Source organism: Oncorhynchus mykiss, chromosome 26, assembly GCF_013265735.2.
Source record: "Oncorhynchus mykiss isolate Arlee chromosome 26, USDA_OmykA_1.1, whole genome shotgun sequence".
NCBI lineage: Eukaryota > Metazoa > Chordata > Actinopteri > Salmoniformes > Salmonidae > Oncorhynchus > Oncorhynchus mykiss.
This window is the reverse complement of record NC_048590.1, coordinates 24,503,572-24,525,491: the sequence shown is the minus strand read 5'-3', so window position 1 is coordinate 24,525,491 and position 21,920 is coordinate 24,503,572. Positions and strand designations below refer to the sequence as shown.

General features: G+C 44.0%; 1 protein-coding gene across 4 annotated transcripts in view; it reads left to right on the top strand.

Annotated features, from left to right (window-relative positions):
* Positions 1–21,920, top strand: part of LOC110506455 (SH2 domain-containing adapter protein F) — a 112,710-nt gene that overhangs the window by 74,191 nt on the left and 16,599 nt on the right. The window contains exons 3-5 of one of the 4 annotated variants that reach the window (XM_021586070.2): positions 2,440–2,655; positions 7,437–7,535; positions 17,969–18,133. In XM_021586070.2, coding sequence (XP_021441745.1) covers positions 2,440–2,655; positions 7,437–7,535; positions 17,969–18,133 — 480 coding nt within the window. The remainder of the gene's footprint in view (positions 1–2,439; positions 2,656–7,436; positions 7,536–17,968; positions 18,134–21,920) is intronic. The other 3 variants (XM_036964017.1, XM_021586072.2, XM_021586075.2) reach the window with 3 other exon arrangements.

Genomic DNA, 21,920 nt, shown 5'->3' with positions numbered 1-21,920 from the left:
CCTTATGTCATTCATAAATGTCTCAGAGAGCGAGGGAGAGATACCGAGAGGAAATGAAGTGGAACTAAGAGGGTGAGGGAGATATAGGTGAGAAGATGTGGAAGGGCATTCTCCTGTCGTTCTGTTCCGTGGTGTGTGGGACCCCAGGCGAGGCTGTTTAGCTGTAGTGATGATGCCGTTCTGCATGCAGACAGCCAGCCAGGCAGGCAGGCAGGCAGGCAGGCTACACCTTACACACTCACAGGTGCTCAGGCTCCCCAGGCTCATCTCCTCTCTCTTCCTCTCCACGTCAGCTCATCATCAGCTAGAGCAGTCTTTCATCATATCCAGCTCCCAACATGCACCCAGGAGGCCCTGCTAACCCTCCTATAGCTCTTAACCTGGAGCTACTGCTACTCACTATGGGTCATAGTCTGAGACCTTGAGCTTTAACATTATGAAGCCAGAGGGTGAACAACATACACAGACTGTGTTAATCACAGATGCCTATAGACCTGTCTCCATCACACACAGGCATCTGTAGCTGTCTCTCCTGATCACGTGTGTTTGTGTGCTGCTTGGCTACGCTAATTACTATTAGCAGGTATAGAGTTTGATTAGGATCCACACAGCAATAATTAACATGTCTGTTGGTGTCCCATGTTTGGTTCCTCTCCCTGTCCTGAGTGTCAGGGGGTAGGTACAGTTGAAGTCGGTAGTTTACATACACCTTAGCCAAGTACATTTAAACTCCGTTTTTCACAAAATTCCCTGTCTTAGGTCAGTCAGGATCAACACTTTATTTGAAGAACGTGAAATGTCAGAATAATAGTAGAGAGAATGATTTATTTCAGCTTCTATTTCTTTCATCACATTCCCAGTGGGTCAGAAGTTTACATACACTCAATTAGTATTTGGTAGCATTGCCTTTAAATTGTTTAATTTGGTTCAAACGTTTCGGTAACCTTCCACAAGCTTCCCATAATAAATTGGGTGAATGTTGGCCCATCCCTCCTGACAGAGCTGGTGTAACTGTCAGGTTTATAGTCCTCCTTGCTCGCACACACTTTTTCAGTTCTGCCCATAAATGTTCTATAGGATTGAGGTCAGGGCTTTGTGATGGCCACTCCAATACCTTGACTTTGTTGTCCTTAAGCCATTTTGCCACAACTTTAGAAGTATGCTTGGGATCATTGTCCATTTGGAAGACCCATTTACGACCAAGCTTTAACTTCCTGACTGATGTCTTGAGATGTTGCTTCAATATATCCACATAATTTTCCTTCCTCATGATGCCATCTATTTTGTGAAGAGCACCAGTCCCTCCTGCAGCAAAGCACCCCCACAACATGATGCTGCCACCCCCGTGCTTCACGGTTGGGATGGTTTTCTTTGGCTTGCAAGCCTCCCCCTTTTTCTTCCAAACATAACGATGGTCATTATGGCCAAACAGTTTTTGTTTCATCAGACCAGAGGACATTTCTCCAGAAAGTACCATCTCTGTCCCCATGTGCAGTTGCAAACCGTAGTCTGGCTTTTTTATGGGGGTTTTGGAGCAGTGGCTTCTTCCTTGCTGAGCGGCCGTTCAGGTTATGTCGATATAGGACTCGATTTACTGTGGATATAGATATTGTTGTCCCTGTTTCCTCCAGCATCTTCACAATGTCCTTTGCTGTTGTTCTGGGATTGATTCACACTTTTCGCACCAAAGTACATTCATCTCTAGGAGACAGAACGCTTCTCCTTCCTGACCGGCATGACGGCTACGTTGTCCCATGGTTTTTATACTTGGAAACTATTGTTTGTACAGATGAACGTGATACCTTCAGACATTTAGAAATTGCTCCCAAGGATGAACCAGACTTGTGGAGGTCTACAATGTTTTTTATGAGGTCTTGGGCGATTTCTTTGGATTTTCCCATGATGTCAAGCAAAGAGGCACTGAGTTTGAAGGTAGGCCTTGAAATACATCCACAGGTACACCTTGAATTGACTCAAATGATGTCAATTAGCCTATCAAAAAACTTTGAAGGCCATGACATCATTTTCTGGAATTTTCCAAGCCGTTTAAAGGCACAGTCACCTTAGTGTATGTAAACTTCTGACCCACTGGAATTGTGATATAGTGAAATTTGTTGAGTGGTTGAAAAACAAGTTTTAATCACCCAAACCTAACTTCCGACTTCAATTGTACGTAAAGAGACAGCTGGATCTCACTGCCCAAGGATAGCTGCCTTTAGCCTAAGTTGGATCATGGCTGTCTTAGTGTTGTTTGTAGAGAAAATTATATTTTGGAAGTGAAACTGCTAATAACAGCTGGTCTTATTTTTGTTCTATGTTGCTTGGATTGTTCACATAAACATTCACACACAGTCCCTTCGTATCGTTTTACCTTATCGTTTTACCCACATTGACAGTCTGTTAAATCTTACCCCTCCTCTCCCTCTTCTCCTTTGCCAGAGATCCGCGGTGGCCGGGGGCCTAAGGAGGGGTCACTGAGGTCGCTGCCCCTGTACGACACGCCCTACGAGCCAGCGGAGAATGGAGGGGACTCGGACGGCGAGCGTCCCCGCTGCCCCAGAGAGAGCCGGCTGCCGCAGGATGACGAGAGGCCCCCGGAGGAGTACGACCAGCCCTGGGAGTGGAAGAAGGAGCGCATCTCCAAGGCCTTTGCAGGTACGAGAGCACGTATGTAACACTCCTCTCCTCCTGCTCCACGTCCCCTACATTACTGTCACTCTGTGTCTGTTCTGCTGTCCCTCTCCATCCCGCTAATTGCCCTGGTATCCTTTTCCAGCACTAACCAATGTGATTACTGCTTCTTTCGTGGTTTCTGGGTATCTTATCTTCAGAAAGGCATTGTTAATTTTCATTTCCTTCCCTCTCGTGAAGCATAACGGTAAGTTAATTTGCAGGTGTCTGTTCTGCTGAGTGGGGCCTTTTTCTGGGTGTCTGTCAAGCTTTGGGCATTTATTGTCATGAATCTTGCCCTGGAGGCAGCTCTGCAGAGTGTGGCTGTGCCAGCTAGTGACCAAAGTCATACCATCTGATTTTAAACATAACCCTAACCTTAACCACACTGCCAACTGGACATTTTAATTAAGACCAAAAAGCAAATTTTAGTTGTCATACATTTTTACAATATATCCAATTTTGACTTGGTTGCTATCCCGTCTAGCGGAAATCTATCAGTTCCAGGGGAAGTTTCATGACAATAAACGTCAACCTGCAGCTTGGGAGAGACCTATGGTGTATGGTAGTTAGGGGAGCATGACTGTGTTTGTGTGTTCTCATGCGTTCATATACAGTATACACTACATATACAAAAGTATGTGGACACTCCTTCAAATCAGTGGATTTGGCTATTTCAGCCACACCCATTGCTGACAAGGTGTATAGATTTGTGCACACAGCCATGCAATCTCCAACGACAAACATTGGCAGAATAGAATGGCCTTCTTGAAGATCACCTAAGATCACCATGTGCAGTGCCAAGCGTCGGCGCAGTGGAAATGCGCTCTCTGGAGTGATGAATCACGCTTTATCATCTGGCAGTCCGAACGGAGGAATCTGGGTTTGGCGTATGCTACGATAAGGCTTCCTGCCCGAATGCATAGTGCTGTAAGGTTCCAGTGTAGAGCAATCTTAACGCTACAGCATATAATGACATATATAATGACATTCTAGACAATTCTGTGGTTTTGGGGAAGGCCCTTTCCTGTTTCCGCATGACAATGCTCCCGTACACAAAGCAAGGTCCCCACAGAAATTGTTTGTCGAGATCGGTGTGGAAGAACTTGACTGGCCAGCACAGAACCCTGACCTCAACCCAATCAAACACCTTTGGGATGAATTGGAATGCCGACTGCGAGCCAGGCCTAACCGCCCAACATCAGTGCCCGACCTCACTAATGCTCTTGCGGCTGAATGGAAGGAAGTCCTCGCAGCAATGTTCCAACATCCAGTGGAAAGCCTTCCCAGAAGAGTGGAGGCTGTTACAGCAGCAGAGGGGGGACCAACTCCATATTAATGCTCATGATTTTGGAATGCGATGTTCGACGAGCTGGTGTCCACATACCTTCGGTCATGTAGTGTATGTGTGCATGTACAGTTGAAGTCGGAAGTTTACATACACTTAGGTTGGAGTCATTAAAACTAGTTTTTCAACCACTCCACAATTTTCTTGTTAACAAACTATAGTTTTGGCAAGTCATTTAGGACATCTACTTTGTGCATGACACAAGTCATTTTTCCAACAATTGTTTACAGACAGATTATTTCACTTATAATTCACTGTATCACAATTCCAGTGAGTCAGAAGTTTACATAAACTAAGTTGACTGTGCCTTTAAACAGCTTGGAAAATTCCAGAAAATGATGTCATGGCTTTCGAAGCTTCTGATAGGCTAATTGACATCATTTGGGTCAATTGGAGGTGTACCTGTGGATGAATTTCAAGGCCTACCTTCAAACTCGGTGCCTCTTTGCTTGACATTATGGGAAAATCAAAAGAAATCAGCCAACACCTCATAAAAAAACATTGTAGACCTCCACGAGTCTGGTTCATCCTTGGGAGCAATTTTCAAACGCCTGAAGGTACCACATTCATCTCTACAAACAATAATTTGCAAGTATAAACACCATGGGACAATGCAGCCGTCATACCGGTCAGGAAGGAGACTCGTTCTGTCTCCTAGAGATGAACGTACTTTGGTGCGAAAAGTGTGAATCAATCCCAGAACAACAGCAAAGGACCTTGTGAAGATGCTGGAGGAAACGGGTACAAATGTATCTCTATCCACAGTAAAACGAGTCCTATATCGACATAACCTGAAAGGTCGCTCAGCAAGGAAGAAGCCACTGCTCCAAAACCGCAATAAAAAAGCCAGACTATGGTTTGCAACTGCACATGGGGACAAAGAATTGTACTTTTTGGAGAAATGTCCTCTGGTCTGATGAAATTAAAATAGAACTGTTTGGCCATAATGACCCTCATTAGGTTTGTAGGAAAAAGGAGGATGCTTGCAAGCCGAAGAACACCATCCCAACCGTGAAGCACGGGGGTGGCACCATCATGGGCTGCTTTGCTGCAGGAGGGGCTGGTGCTCTTCAAAAAAATAGATGGCATCATGAGGCAGGACAATTATGGATATTTATTTTTGCCTTTATTTAACTAGCAAGTTAGTTAAGAACAAATTGTTATTTTCAATGACGGCCTTGGAATAGTGGGTTAACTGCCTTGTTCAGGGTCAGAACGACAGATATTGATTGACCTTGTTAGCTCGGGGATTCGATCTTGCAACCTTCCGGTTACTAGTCCAATGCTCTAACCACTAGGCTATCTGCCGCCCCAATATATTGAAGCAACATCTCAATACATCAGTCAAGAAGTTAAAGCTTGGTCGCAAATGGGTCTTCCAAATGTACAATGACCCCAAGCATACTTCCAAAGTTGTGGCAAAATGGCTTAAGGACAACAAAGTCAAGGTATTGGAGTGGCCATCACAAAGCCCTGACCTCAATCCTATAGAATATTTGTGGGCAGAACTGAAAAAGCGCTGTTCGAGCAAGGAGGCCTACAAACCGGACTCAGTTACATCAGCTCTCTCAGGAGGAATGGGCCAAAATTCAACCAACTTATTGTGGGAAGCTTGTGGGAGGCTACTCAAAACGTTTGACCCATGTTAAACAATTTAAAGGCAATGCTACCAAATACTAATTGAGTGTATGTAATCTTCTGACCCACTGGGAATGTGATCAAATCAAATCAAATCACATTTATTTATATAGCCTTTCGTACATCAGCTGATATCTCAAAGTGCTGTACAGAAACCCAGCCTAAAACCCCAAACAGCAAGCAATACAGGTGTAGAAGCACGGTGGCTAGGAAAAACTCCCTAGAAAGGCCAAAACCTAGGAAGTAACCTAGAGAGGAACCAGGCTATGTGGGGTGGCCAGTCCTCTTCTGGCTGTGCCGGGTGGAGATTATAACAGAACATGGCCAAGATGTTTAAATGTTCATAAATGACCAGCATGGTCCAATAATAATAAGGCAGAACAGTTGAAACTGGAGCAGCAGCACGGCCAGGTGGACTGGGGACAGCAAGAAGTCATCATGTCAGGTAGTCCTGAGGCATGGTCCTAGGGCTCAGGTCCTCCGAGAGAGAGAAAGAAAGAGAGAATTAGAGAGAGCACACTTAAATTCACACAGGACACCGAATAGGACAGGAGAAGTACTCCAGATATAACAAACTGACCCTAGCTCCCCGACACTTAAACTACTGTAGCATAAATACTGGAGGCTGAGACAGGAGGGGTCAGGAGACACTGTGGCCCCATCCGAGGACACCCCCATCCGAGGACACCCCCTGCGTCTTGTGACCGTAGCGTACGTGTAGGTATGTACGGCAGGACCATATCAGAGAGATAGTTAGGAGCAAGCCCATGTAATGCTTTGTAGGTTAGCAGTAAAACCTTGAAATCAGCCCTTGCCTTGGCATGAAGCCAGTGTAGGGAGGCTAGCACTGGAGTAATATGATCACATTTTTTGGTTCTAGTCAGGATTCTAGCAGCCGTATTTAGCACTAACTGAAGTTTATTTATTGCTTTATCCGGGTAGCCGGAAAGTAGAGCATTGCAGTAGTCTAACCTAGAAGTGACAAAAGCATGGATTAATTTTTCTGCATCATTTTTGGACAGAAAGTTTCAGGTTTTTGCAATGTTACGTAGATGGAAAAAAGCTGTCCTTGAAATGGTCTTGATATGTTCTTCAAAAGAGAGATCAGGGTCCAGAGTAACGCCGAGGTCCTTCACAGTTTTATTTGAGACAACTGTACAACCATTAAGATTAATTGTCAGATTCAACATAAATTCTCTTTGTTTCTTGGGACCTAGAACAAGCATCTCTGTTTTGTCCGAGTTTAAAAGTAGAAAGTTTGCAGCCAACCACTTCCTTATGTCTGAAACACATGCTTCTAGCGAGGGCAATAGAAGATGAAAGAAATGAAAGCTGAAATAAATAATTCTCTACTATTAGTCTGACATTTCACATTCTTCAAATAAAGTGGTGATCCTAAATTACCTAAGACAGCAAATTTTTACTCAGATTGAATGTCGGGAATTGTGAAAAATTAAGTTTAAATGTATTTGGTGAAACTTATGACTTCAACTGTATGTGTGCATCTGTCTGTCTGTCTCAATGTTACTGAATGTCAACTGTGGTTTAGAGAGCTCCAGCATAGCTTACACAGCCATAACTGAACAGGGCTGTTCCAGGACAAACTCTGGTTTTGGAAGACATACACAAACACACAAAAAGAGAGGAGGAAAAACCAACACCTTTCCTCGATTTGAAGCTACACTATACCAAATATTTAAAAATCCTTTAAGGGTTTTTATAAATTTTTTATTTACCTCTTCCTCCTTTTTTCTTGACCTTTTTTGTATTCTTTGAACAGCTCTGCTCTGTTCTGACTGCATTAGCTACAAGGGCTCTGTAAGTGGCAGTGGATCAGAACCAGAGTCCAGGAAGGACAACACCTCTAAATCCCTCACAGGTACCACTAACACACACCACCCGGGCTGGTCTCTGTCTCTGTCCCTCTGTTTCTATTTGTCTGTATTTAGTTTTTCTACGTTTCTCTGTTTCATACTGCAGTAAATGTGTGCTGTCTCTTTCAGCTATGAGGAAAAACGGATGTTGGTTTCTTTCCTTCATTTATTTTCCCCTCATTATTGTGTCTTTCATCCAGCACTAAGACAACATTATTTAGGATGCTATTTACAAACACTCCTCTCACATTATTTCCTTTTGATGGTAATTAATTTCATTTGCTCGGGATGTCAAAGTGATGTCTGCTGTGGGAGAACAGAGGTAAGAGTGCTGAAGTTATCCTTCAAAGAGGAAGACTGGGGTTGGAGAAGTGCTTTGATTTATTGCCGGTCTTCAACCTTTTCCTGTTCCATTCAGCCCATAATGATATCCCAGTGTTTGGTGGAGGGAGACTTCTCTCACAATCTGTCATAAAACAGCTTTCTGAAAGAAGAACCCCCTCCCTTTCTCTCAGCTTGTGTGAAGACCTGACTGTGAACTGGCTCTGTTCTAGACATATTGATCATCAAAAAGCAACAACTTCTTATGAAAAGGGCCTCAACTCTAACACTGTCCATATACCTATGTCTTAAAGGTGACAGCTCTGGTAGACCTAGGTCTTACGCGTTATCTTCTATATCCTGGCTGTTTGAAGATTATATCATCGTCAGAGCACTGTAAGAAGTGTGTCATCATTATGCGACCCTGGCGACTGCAGATAGAGATGGGGGGGTTGAATGAGCCGGTACCTCATGCTCAGCCAGAAGTCTCAGATCACTCAGGACAGGTCATCAACCCAGGCCAAGGGTCAGGGCGATGGACAGTCCCTTTCTCCTCGCTGTCACCTTAATGACTTGTCGTCTGTTACCATTGGGTGTGTTAGGAAGGTACTTTCCACCTAGCTTCAGATATTGTGTATATGATGCGTTTCATATTCTGTTGGTGAAGTTAAATTGTTTGCATTTTAAACCCCCATTTGCATAGATGAATAATGATATTGTTCACTCTTCAAATCTCGTCTGTGGTTTTCAGCCGCTTGAAGATGCCACGTAATTTCTGTTTATATTTAGACGTTTGTGTGCGGAATTAAAGTGTCGGCACGCAAAATAGTAACGGTTAATGAAGAAAAATGCACCCCCATAAATAGTGCAGAGTGGGTGTATAAGAGGTATTAAACAAGCACCATAATGTAGCCACCTTTATCTCTCCCTAGCTGAACGCTGTAATGCCATTTGAATAAAGCGCTGTTTGTCTTCATTAGAGCTGTATACCACCTCCTCTCCTTAGATGTCCCTGCCGCGTGGGGCTGCCTGCCTCCCTGCCTAGTGCATCCACACATGCAGTACTTGTTGTTGGTTTTACAGGTCCTCGCATATTATTCTCTCGGCAGATATGCAATGGAATGTAAATTCCCTCCCTTGTTAGGGTGTTGGGACGTTGTGTACCTGCCGTTCGGTTAATCACTCATCATCGCTGCTCCCCCCCCCCCCCCTTCCCACTCAGGCATTGACTTTGTGATGGATGAGCCCGAGGGAGTGAGGAAGATCCATTAAAATTTGGCCATATGAAGAGAGCCTCTGTGTGATAGGGGTTGGTATGTGTGTATGTATGTGTGTGTGTGTGCGTGCATGCTTGCGGGGGTACACACACTTGCATGTGTATGTACAGACCGTGTGTGTGTCCATGTTCAAAATCCACACCACACTAATACACCCAGACATTGAACAGGCAGCCATTGTAAATCTGAGTAGTGCCTCATTGTGTCTGGCTAGAGAGCCAGTGGTCCTTAATCCATAGGCCCTGTTGCTGCCTATTAAACACCATGAGATTGGCTGATTGCCAGCCTAACCCAGTGCACTTACTGCAGGCAAGATAACAGGAGATGCTGTCAGAGCCCTGAGCCAGGTCCTGAGTAGCAACACGCACCGCTTTATGGGGTTTTAATGACTCTTCAAGGACTTAATGACCCAGAGAAAGCTCTTCTATTCTTTAAGTAAATCATTGAATCAGTTTTGTTCCAGTAGTATTGCTGCAGTTTGTTTTAAAGAGGAGATAACAGAGTGGTTGGTGAGCCTGGTCCATGCCCTGGCCCCATGGTTCTGTCTCTCTCTCTGTGAAAGACCTGTCCCCCGTGATGGCTTGTCACTCCACAGTGCTTCACCCCCCCCCCCCCCCCCCCCCCCCCCCTTTCTGGCCTCCCCTCCGCTGCTCTATGGCTGATAACCCCCCCTGACAAGCCTCTTTCATGAGCCTCAAATGGCTCCGCTGCCTTTGAACGCACAGCTCGCTGCCTGTTATCTTTCACTCACACACGTTGGCCACCCAGCCCTAACCCCCACCTCCTTTCCCCCTGCACAGAGCGGGCGCTCTTCCAACCTGACCGTAGCTCTGCTCTCCCCTGAGAGCCCCGCTGGATGTCCAGCTGAGTCTAGGCAGAACAGGCACGCTGTCATCTCCCCTCCATCACTCGCTCACCTCCACTTTCATATTTAATAGGAACAGATTCTCTTCTTCACAACGGATAAGTGTTGGGAGAGAGGGATTGAGGTGGATTGTGATTCGATGGATACAGCGTGTATTTGTCAGTTTCTTCCACAATGAGCCGTGAACTACTAGCTTCTGGTGATGGTGATATGAGAGCATCTGCAAAAGCAATTTTTGTTCTTCCGAGCTATCCTCCAACTCCTAATAAATGCCATAAATATTGTAATCTACCAACTTATTTTGAATATGCATGCAATTAGCAGGGCAAATTAAGCAGAACTAAATGAAATGGCACAAGTGGGCCAGTGATTTATGTAGCATCGCTGTTTACACTGTGCTGCCTAATTAAAAGGACAAGGTAAACAAATACCTCTTGTAGAGACGTTTAAAAAATATATATATATATTAATAATAATAGTCTAGAGCTTTTATGGAATGTCTTTCTCGGACTCTCTCTCTCTCCATCTGTCTCTCACTCTCTTCATCACCAGTCAAAACTGGCACAAGACCGAACACTCCACTTGACACCGTACCAGAATTGCCGGAAATCCACACTCCACAGACCTGTCAGGGCAGGATGTCACAGGAAGCTATGTCATTGTGTCTTCCTGTTCCTGTCATCACCGTTATATTCTGAGAATCCAACAAGTCCTGGCTCTGGCCAATGTTAAGTCAATTGGATGTTTGAAGCTTTGTGGATTTAGAATGAGATTGGGCCCAAGAAGATAACTTCCCTCCTAAAAAGCTCTCTCTCTTTCTCTCTCTGTGTCAACAGAATGTTTTGTGTACCGACATGGGCAAAGCTTATGTAATAGACGGATGGGGTATTGGTGAAATACCTCTTAAACACCAGTCATGTCGAGACATCCATCTGTCGACAAGTCCTGTTCATGCAGTAGTCATGATGACCTGTGTGTATGGCATACCCCGTGGTTAAAATGGTATTTGGGTGGTGAAGGGTCCCTAGTTCAGAGGGGGGGGGGGATATAATTGTGCGGCCTAATGAATTTATTTCAATTGACTGATTTCCCTAAATGAACTGTAATATATATATATATATATATATATATATATATATATATATATAGATAGATAGATAGATAGATAGATAGATAGATAGATATAGATAGATAGATATAGATATATATATATATATATATATATATATATATATATATATATACTGACAAAAGCACATATTGCAGGTAGTGGATGGGATCGACATTTGGGGGAAAATAACTGAGACATAAAAGGACATCCTACTCCAAAATGAATGAAAATAAAATTATGCTGACAATATCATTTCCCCTCCAGAAATGAGCCCAATATAACTATTAGTCCATATGATCAGGCAGGTATGTTATTTAGAAAGAATGATCACCTGATGCAGCCCACCAGCTATAAATATATAGGCTTGTGGTTGCTCATTTACCCCATTGGGCTAATCATTAGCTAGATCAAACTCTAAAGTCTAAACATTAGGCTATCTTGTTGCTAGTTATAGGAACATTATGACTTGAATGTCCACCCAAAAACCATTATACTGTCACTCAGCCAAACAAGGATGACGTACTGTGAATATAGTGTAGACCTACCTCAAATAAAATAAAATTGTATTTGTCACATACACATGGTTAGCAGATGTTAATGCGAGTGTAGCGAAATGCTTGTGCTTCTAGTTCTGACAATGCAGTAATAACCAACGAGTAATCTAACCTAACAATTTCACAACTACCTTATACACACAAGTGAAGAATATGTATAAAGATATATGAATGAGTGATGGTACAGAACGTCATAGGCAAGATGCAGTAGATGGTATCGAGTAAAGTATATACATATGAGATGAGTAATGTAGAGTAATGTAGGGTATGTAAACATATAAAAGTGGCAAATTTCTTCAGCCTCCTGAGGTTGAAGAGGCGCTGCTGCGCCTTCTTCACCACGCTGTCTGTGAGGGTGGACCAATTCAGTTTGTCTGTGATGTGTACGCCGAGGAACTTAACTTACTACCCTCTCCACTACTGTCCCGTCGTTGTGGATAGGGGGGTGCTCCCTCTGCTGTTTCCTGAAGTCCACGATCATCTCCTTTGTTTTGTTGACATTAAGTGTGAGGTTATTTTCCTGAAAACCACACTCTGAGGGCCCTCACCTCCTCCCTGTAGGCTATCTCATTGTTGTTGGTAATCAAGCCTACCACTGTAGTGTCGTCTGCAAACTTGATTTGGTTTCATGCATGGCCACGCAGTCGTGGGTGAACAGGGAGTACAGGAGAGGGCTCAGAACGCACCCTTGTGGGGCCCCAGTGTTGAGGATCAGCGGGGTGGAGATGTTGTTACCTACCCTCACCACCGTCAGGATGTCCAGTACCCAGTTGCACAGGGTGGGGTCGAGACCCAGGGTCTCGAGCTTGATGACGAGTTTCTGAGCTGTAGTCGATGAACAGCATTCTCACATAAGTATTTCTGTTGTCCAGATGGGTTAGGGCAGTGTGCAGTGTGGTTGCGATTGCGTCGTCTGTGGACCTATTGGGGCGGAAAGCAAATTGGAGTGGGTCTAGGGTGTCAGGTAGGGTGGAGGGAATATGGTCCTTGACTAGTCTCTCAAAGCACTTCATGGTGACGGAAGTGAGTGCTACAGGGTGGTAGTCGTTTAGCTCAGTTACCTTAGCTTTCTTGGGAACAGGAACAATGGTGGCCCTCTTGAAGCATGTGGGAACAGCAGACTGGGATAAGGATTGATTGAATATGTCCATAAACACACCAGCTAGCTGGTCTGCGCATGCTCTGAGGACGCGGCTGGGGATGCCGTCTGGGCCTGCAGCCTTGCGAGGGTTAACACGTTTATATGTTTTACTCACGTCGGCTGCAGTGAAGGAGAGTCCGCAGGTTTTGGTAGCGGGCCGTGTCATTGGCACAGTATTGTCCCCAAAGCGAGCTAAGAAGTTGTTTAGTCTGTCTGTGAGCAAGACATCCTGGTCCGCGACGGGGCTGGTTTTCTTTTGGTAATCCGTGATTGACTGTAGACCCTGCCACATACCTATTGAATTGCGTTGAATTGCAACTCTACTTTGTCTCTATACTGACGCTTAGCTTGTTTGATTGCCTTGCGGAGGGAATAGCTACACTGTTTGTATTCGGTCATGTTTCCGGTCACCTTGCCCTGGTTAAAAGCAGTGGTTTGCGCTTTCAGTTTCGGGCGAATGCTGCCATCAGGTTTCTGGTTTGGGAATGTTTTAATAGTTGCTGTGGTTACGACATCGCCGATGCACTTGCTAGTAAACTCGCTCACCAAATCAGCATATTCATCAATGTTGTTGTTTGACGCAATGCGGAACATATCCCAATCCACGTGATCGAATCAATCTTGAAGCATGGAATCAGATTGGTCGGACCAGCGTTGGAACAGACCTGAGCGCGGGAGCTTCCTGTTTTAGTCTCTGTCTATAGGCAGGGAGCAACAAAATGGAGTCGTGGTCAGCTTTTCCGAAAGGAGGGCGGGGCAGGGCCTTATATGCTGAAGTTAGAATAACAATGATCCAGGGTTTTACCAGCCCTGGTAGCACAATCGATATGTTGATAGAATTTAGGGAGTCTTGTTTTCAGATTAGCCTTGTTAAAATCCCCAGCTACAATGAATGCAGCCTCAGGATATGTGGTTTCCAGTTTACATAGTGTCAAATAAAGTTTGTTCAGGGCCATCGTTGTGTCTGCTTGGGGGGGAATATATGCGGCTGTGAATATAATCGAAGACACCTATTACACATGACCCGTGTTACATTTAGCCCCACCCTTCCTTATGCATTCAACGGACATTGGTGCCCGCTAACACGCATAAACCATCTGTCTGCTCTAAACTCTGGTTCTAAAATTGTGCATTTTACTCATTTATTGGATTTGAGAAATAAGAGTAGTAACACTAGAAAGCTCAGCGATCCTCCTCTTTTAACAGTGGCCATCGACTGCTTTCAAAGGAGTGTTCTTTTTTCCGCGACTTCATTTAGAACGTTGTAGGCTACAGTGACTGGGCATATACTCGCAATTTGAATGCGCCTTGAGAGGAATATTATTTTCTCGCATTGAATGCGACAGGCTGAACAATTGAATAGGTAAACTATTCTACTATGGGGTTGTCTGAGTTTGCTGTTGCTTAGCCTACTCGTGTTGTTGGCTGTGAAAAATTAAACGTAGACAACAGTTTTTCATTAGATAATTAAAATAGGCTAGCGAAAGGTACCGGTTCTAAGCTCTCATTTGGATCATAGTGCCTGGTTTCAGGCCCGGCAGGACCCGGCAACATTTAACACCTGTGCACACCCACATGAAAAAATACTAGTTTACTAGGCTATGAGATACTACAGTACTTACTATAGCATTCTATAAAAAACTGTAGTATACTGTAGACAACTAAACTGTAGTATCCCTCAGTCATCTGTAGTACATAATATAGAATTTTGTAGTAAACTGTAGTACTACAGCATTCTCTGCAACAACAAAAAACCACTGTAGCCAATACTATAGTAATGTTCACAAAAACACTACAGTCTGCAAAACACTACCGTTTTTTAAAACTATAGTATATGCTGCAATTCAGTGGCCTTGTGGTTAGTGTCTGCCCTGAGATTGGAAGGTTGGGATTTTGATCCCTGGCCGAGTGATACCAAAAATGGGACCCGATGCGCCTCCGCTTGACACTCAGCATTAAGGAGATAGATTGGGGGTAAGGCCCTGCGATATAGACTAGTATCCTGTCCAGGGGGTGTACTTGTACATCAAGCCGCCTCACGCTCCTGCTCCTATGAGCCATCCCGGCTTATGTAAGGACACTTACTATATACAGTACTACAGTGTTTAATTTGAATGTACCCTGCTCATTCCCTTCCCCATATCCCAATTTGTGCCTCCAATAAGTGAGAAACGTACATGCCAAGTATAGACCTTATATTATGTTCCCTGTAGGTCACAGAAAAGAGCAGAAGCTTGAACTATCCGTTCAGACCTCAGTACTACCTACCTACAGGTTATGGAACATTTGCTCAGTAGGTTTCCTCAAGCAGAAAGCCTCCACTTCTAAGTCAAAGATAACAAAACAAAAACACTACAGTAAATACTATAGTTTACAATAATCTGCAAAAACATGACATTAATTGCTTTAGTATATACTAGTTATTTTACTACAGTATTTATACTATAGTGAACTGTATACTGTAGTATTTACAGTTAACTAAAGTGAATACTACATTAAAGTCAGCAAAAACACTACAGTGAGTACTTCTAACCAATATGCCCTGGAGACATCAACATTCATCCTGACTGAGAGTAAAGGTCCTGAACATTGGTAGAATGGACTGTATAGTTGTAGAGAGTGACTCTGAGAGACCGTCTAGGGCAGAGTAAACCCCAGGGGGTTTGGTAGAATGGGGTGAGCTGGGCTCTGTGTCTTCCTCCTATTGCTCAAGGCACCTCCACTGTCACCAAGTCCCACGGGATGTCATACGGAGTAAGATAACAACCTTCTACCCATGATTCACCTCTTCCCAAAGCAAAACACATGGATCACTGTTGGGACATGTGCCCTGTTGAGGCAGTGCCAACTAAAGGACCTGACGCCTGTCTGTGCCAGCCCAGTCATACACACACACAGACCATTCTATCTGGCACACAGTACTGCACAGTATGTGTGACTTGGATAGGCTGTGGATAGAGGCACCAGAGATCAAACTAAAAAATGTCATTGCTGAGTTTCAGCCTCTCTTATCACCTCAGCCTGAAAAATTAGGATGATGAATTGGCCCCCATTGCTCCCCAGTCCCAGGCGGGTCACTTCACACAGTGTCTCAAAGCAGCGTGTCGAGGCCTTAAGATGCACTCATCTGAGCCGCAACATAACATCCAAGCCAAAATGTATTCAGAAAAGGCTCTTGGGCTGACAGCAAATTGAAACAGGTTATAGGGTAAGGGAAAAATCAGACACCCGGAGGTTTGAAGACTGCCACTGTACTTCTGCCACTTGAATCAGTTTACCTTTCTTTTAGAAGTGGCTGTGTGACCGCTCACCTCATTATTGCACTGTGCATCTGAGCAGAGCTGAGCTGAGACCAACCTGTAAGAATTGGCTTTTCATCCTCAGAGCAAGGCTGCGTGACACTGCAACGCCTGCTACTCCCAAAACAATTACATGCTAACCTGGAATGTGAAATGAGAATTCAACTTTTAAATCGCTCAGTGGTGAGGCATCCCAAGGCAGGAATGTATTATATTAGCTGCTAGAGCTCTGACCTCTGTCCCAACCCTATACCTCTGTCTCATTTGCCTTTGTCTGAGAACCAGGGATAACTCTCTCCGCTATTGGCTGTCATAGTGAGTAAAGGACACTGTCCTTGGTGAGGACACCATTAAAGTGAGGACACTTCATTCCGAGAACGCCATTCATAGTGAGGACTCCATCCTCATATGAGCCCTTATCATATCAATAGTCCTGCAGCAACGTCACACTCACCCTGCCACCACGGCACTAAGGCTGAGGTCTTTAATTGCTTGTCCAACTGAATATTCTCTGTTTTCCCTCGTCACCTGCTGAGCTGATTCCCCCTTCCTCATTAGCATGTTCTGCATCCCAGCTTTTTCCTGCAGGCCAGAACATGGACAAGTCAATAATGTGTCCGTTCAACTCACCGAAGAAAAGCTAGTTTCGCAGCCTATAAAACCTGGCGACATCCAGGCGACAGTCAGCAAACTCCCAGCTTTTATTTTTTCATCAGTAGTGGAAGCAGCAGTCACTCCATCGCCTGAGGTGGGAGATTCTAAATGAATGGCTTACTTGGCATGAGGATAGTAAAGAATTCCTTGGAATAGAGGTTGAATGTCATTGTTTTTCAGACAATGGTTAGACCGGAATGTGTTTGAACTAAACCATTCTGTGGTGTGTTCTTTTCTACTTTCAACAATGCATCTTGCTGCAACTACTACTATTTTATGAGGGCGATTCAGTGATGAAACATAACACCAGGGCTCTATTCGTTTAATCAGAGAACGATTCCGTTGCACCATGTTTCTTTATTAGCCACTGCAGCAAACAGACCAGCAGCTCCCTGGTGGATAGGGAGCCTCCTGTGCTATTAAACAAGTGGGCTATCCCTAGTGAAAGATGGGCCGGCGCCCCAGCACTCGATTTACTCTGGTAATACTCCCATCTGGACATGAACGATACATTACTGAGGGGCTAGGTCTGCCAGGTGCCCCCCGCCATTACAATGCATTCCACTGTGTCTGGCTCAAGGAGAGAATCTTGTAAATTGCCCTTTATCTTATTGTGGAGGCAGTTTCAGACTTTAACTCCGTTATGAGCCATACCAGAGCTTGTGTTGTCCGTGAGGCTGTTCACACTAGCCAAGTCATGCTCAGGTCCACTCAGGTCTTTGATTCTGTTTTAAAACCCTCGTTAGTAGCTCTCTTCAGCCACTTTCCCTGTGAAACCCAGAGCGTAATTAATGACTCTGACCTGCAGTTGAAAATTCCCCGGGTTGACTCCTTGTAAAACGTCAAAGAAACATGTAGAGGCAAAGTGGGCAGGTCAAAGGCCAGAGTCTGTCTGTCTCAGGTAAAGTAATATTCCTTCCTTTTCAGTCCTGCTGTCTACTGGTTTTCCCTGCTGTTCCATTGACTATGCTGTGCTATACTAACCTGACCTGTACCTGCATGGGATGCTACTGTCCTGCATTTCTCTTACTCTGCCCTCTTCTGTTTTCCCCTTTTCCCCTCATCTGTCTCTCTTTATCTTTCTCTGCCTCTCTATCCCTTTATCTCTCTCTGCCTCTCTCTCGTGTTTTCTCTCTTCTCTATCTCTCTGCCTCTACCTCTCTCTCTTCCACTCCTTCCCTCTTGCTCCCGTCCTGGTGACCTGGGCTGCCTGCAGTAGAGATTAAAGTGATCAAGGATCTGCCGTGGCCCCCTCCTGTCGGCCAGCTCAACCACAGTCCTCCCCTGGCCCTGCTGGAGGGGGTGGAGTCACCCCCCGCTCTGCCCCCCCAGCCAGCCCAGCACTCCCCTGGGCACACTGCCTGTGACCAGCACCACCATGGTGGGTTTTGTTGTCCCTGTTCTGTCTGTTCATCCCACCACCATCAGAGAGGCTCACCCAGCGCCCCTCATCAACAATGTCCCCTTGCCTCTCTCTCTCGCCATATCCATAACCATATCGCATTTTCAATGCTCATCCTCTTCATCCTGTTCCCTGATAGGCTACTGTACTGGTGAACTGTCATTGTCTGTTAAAGTTTAGAAATGACAAATTGCGCGGGCGACAACATACCATACAGTTGTAAGACAACATTCCATTCACTATGACAACCTATGAAAACAGTGTCAGCCAGTTTACTGTGTGACCTCATCGAGTGAGGAGGAAGTTATTGATCAGCTCTACAGTATCTTTAAATCAGTTTGACGGCTCACATGATCTCTGTAATAACTGCCCTTTTCCATCTGGATTACATATGACAGAAAATCACTAGCACTAGTCCAGGTTGTGTGGACGAAGACTCATTACTTTTAATGGCGCTGAATTGCCTTCTGAATGGGTAATTGGAAGTGTAGGTGACCCCTAATGCTACTGTCAACATAGTCATAACTGTTCCCCCTGCCCGCAGCTCTTTATAGATCATACTTTCAAACCCTTGATTAAGAACCCATTCAAATCCCAAAGTTTACTACTGTTTATTTTGGTGAGAACACAGTGTCTGACCTTGTTCTTATAATGCTCTGTGACCAAATAATAACCCTATTTCAGACTTCTGGACTTGAGTCACATGACTTGGACTCGACTTTGACTTGAGACTGATGACTTGAAATTTCCTGACTAGGTTTTGTAATGTTTTGTCACTCGTTTTGTGTCAGAGTCTCCACAGATTATGCTCCATGCAGCAAGAGACAGTAGCCGCAGCATCGCCCTTGCAAAAAAAAAAAGAAGAAAAAAAAAAAAAAAAAACATGCAACAGATTGGCTAGTGAAACGCACACTTGGCCCTCTGATTGAACCAGCAAACTGTCAATAAACACAAGTCGGGTGCACTAGTGAACAGATTGCTGATTTGCTGTACAGCTATAGGATCGGGTGCAGCTTAAACAGCAAATTGTAGGGAGAGGATTGCCATAATAAATAAATATGCAGCTCCAAAAATATTTTGGTGATCAATAATATTGACTGTTTACTTTGTTAGCTCACCAGCAATGGAACATCAGGCAACAATTAGATCTACTAGCCATTTAGTATGTCAAAATGGCTTGAAATTGATCATTTACTTATGAAGCTTGCATTTGTAATTTGTTAAAAGGAATTATTACTGTGGCGAGGACACACCATAGTCTCTCCACTTGAGCTCTTCATACTCCTGCCAGAGAGTCTTTGTTTTCTTGCTTTCACACGTTTAAATGCGCTAATGTGCTAAATCTATTTTCCGTATATAACCCTACAATGTTTACTGGCGTTTCATCGTCCCATACTGTTTATTGCCACACGTAGGCATTTCTGTTTCATGTTTGATTTAGCCTACCATTTCTTACCATCTTCCCTTTATTGTGCACAGGAACGTTCGCAAGACTCCTGAGGTAGAAGTTCTGTTTATTTAATTCAATGTATGGCTTCCTTTGTTCATATTTCCCGGGTTGCGTCCGACTTCCGTGTGCCTGTGTCCTATGTCTCTGTCATTCTGGTTGTGCGTAATAGGAGCGTGTCCCAGTGCGCATAGAAAAGGCTACGTGGCCTGCGCGCCATGCTATGTAGTCAGTACGTTGAAGAAGATAAACGATTGTTCCATGTATGAATGGTTTTGAAATGAATAGTCATTAAGTCTGATTAAAACAAATGTAACAATGTGGAAATTGCCTTTTGCATTGTAGAACCAGTTTATTGACTGTAATTGCCAATTGGGTAATTAAATGGTCCTGGGAGTGGTCAAGCAGTATACAGTATGTACACTACCTTTCATAAGTTTGGGGTCACTTAGAAATGTCCTTGTTTTTGAAAGAAAAGCAACAAAAAAATTGTCCATTAAGATAACATCAAATTGATCAGAAATACAGTTTAGACATTGTTAATGTTGTAAATGACTGTTGTAGCTGGAAGGCTAATTTTCAATGGAATATCTACATAGGTGTACAGAGGCCCATTATCAGCAACCATCACTCCTGTGTTCCACTGGCACGTTGTGTTTGCTAATCCAAGTTTATCATTTTAAAGGCTAATTGAAAACCCTTTTGCAATTATGTTAGCACAGCTGAAAACTGTTGTTCTGATCAAATAATCAATTAAACTGGCCTCAGACTAGTTGAGTATCTGGAGCATCAGCATTTGTGGGTTTCATTATAAGCTCAAAATGTCTAGAAACAAAGTACTTTCACCTGAAACTCATCAGTCTATTCTTGTTCTGAGAAATGAAGGCTATTCCATGCGAGAAATTGCCAAGAAACTGAAGATCTCGTACAATGCGGTGTACTACACCCTTTACAGAACAGTGCAAACTGGCTCTAACCAGAATAGAAAGAGGAGTGGGAGACACTGGTACACAACTGAGAAAAAGGACAAGTACATTAGAGTGTCTAGTTTGAGAAACAGAGTCCTCAACTGGCAGCTTCATTAAATAGTACTCGCAAAACACCAGTCTCAACGTCAACAGTGAAGAGGTGACTCCGGGATGCTGGCCTTCTAGGCAGAGTTGCAAAGAAAAATATAAGCCACTTCCAGCTACAATAGTAATTTACCACATTAACAGTATATACACTGTATTTCTGATCAATTTGATGTTATTTTAATGGACAAAGAAATGTGCCTTTCTTTCAAAAACAAGGACATTACTAAGTGACCCCAAACTTTTGAACGGTAGGGTACCTGTTTCAGCTCCTGTTAGATAGTTTGGTTTCTCAAGGGGAGGCTGTACAGTCTTGCCCGCTACCTATGTCCATTCAGATAGGACAGTTTATGCCTCAAACAGAATACATTTCTTTTGGGCTGTGTATAGTTGGTAAATCTACTCTTATATTTTGTATTATATGGTGCTTTCACCATTGGATCACCAAGACCTGTAAACAAATCTACACTCTGAGCACATCAACCTGCCTTGCCTTCTGCCGATGTCATGCCCTGACGACTGCTACAAGATCCCTATTTTACAATTACATCATCTAAATGTGTTGTAGACAAAATTATAAAAAGGGCTGCCTGGTAGTCTCAATAAATAGACAAAGATTTGCAATCATTGCATGTATAGACACATTTTGACTTAAAGAAAACGTGTCTCAACTTGACTTCCTCTTAGAATGCACGACTTGGACTTGACTTCCTCTTAGAATGCACAACTTGGACTTGCCTTGAGACTTGGACCTTGTGACTTGACTTCCTCTTAGAATGCACAACTTGGACTTGACTTGAGACTTGGACCTTGTGACTTGACTTCCTCTTAGAATGCACAACTTGGACTTGACTTGAGACTTGGACCTTGTGACTTGACTTCCTCTTAGAATGCACAACTTGGACTTGACTTGAGACTTGGACCTTGTGACTTGACTTCCTCTTAGACTGCACGACTTGACTTGAGACTTGGACCTTGTGACTTGACTTCCTCTTAGAATGCACAACTTGGACTTGACTTGAGACTTGGACCTTGTGACTTGAGACTTGCTTGTGATTCGATTAATAGAGACTTGGTCCATTTCCTATTAAGAAGCCTCTGTGTGTTTGCCGATGTTTGCAGCTTTTCCACAGCTCTACAATCAGTAACTAATTATCCAGGGAGAGAGCGAGAGGAGAGGGGCCATGTGTAGCAGAACTAATACCCAGGCTGAGGCTCTGTACTCCCCTGGTAGTGTAGAGGGGGA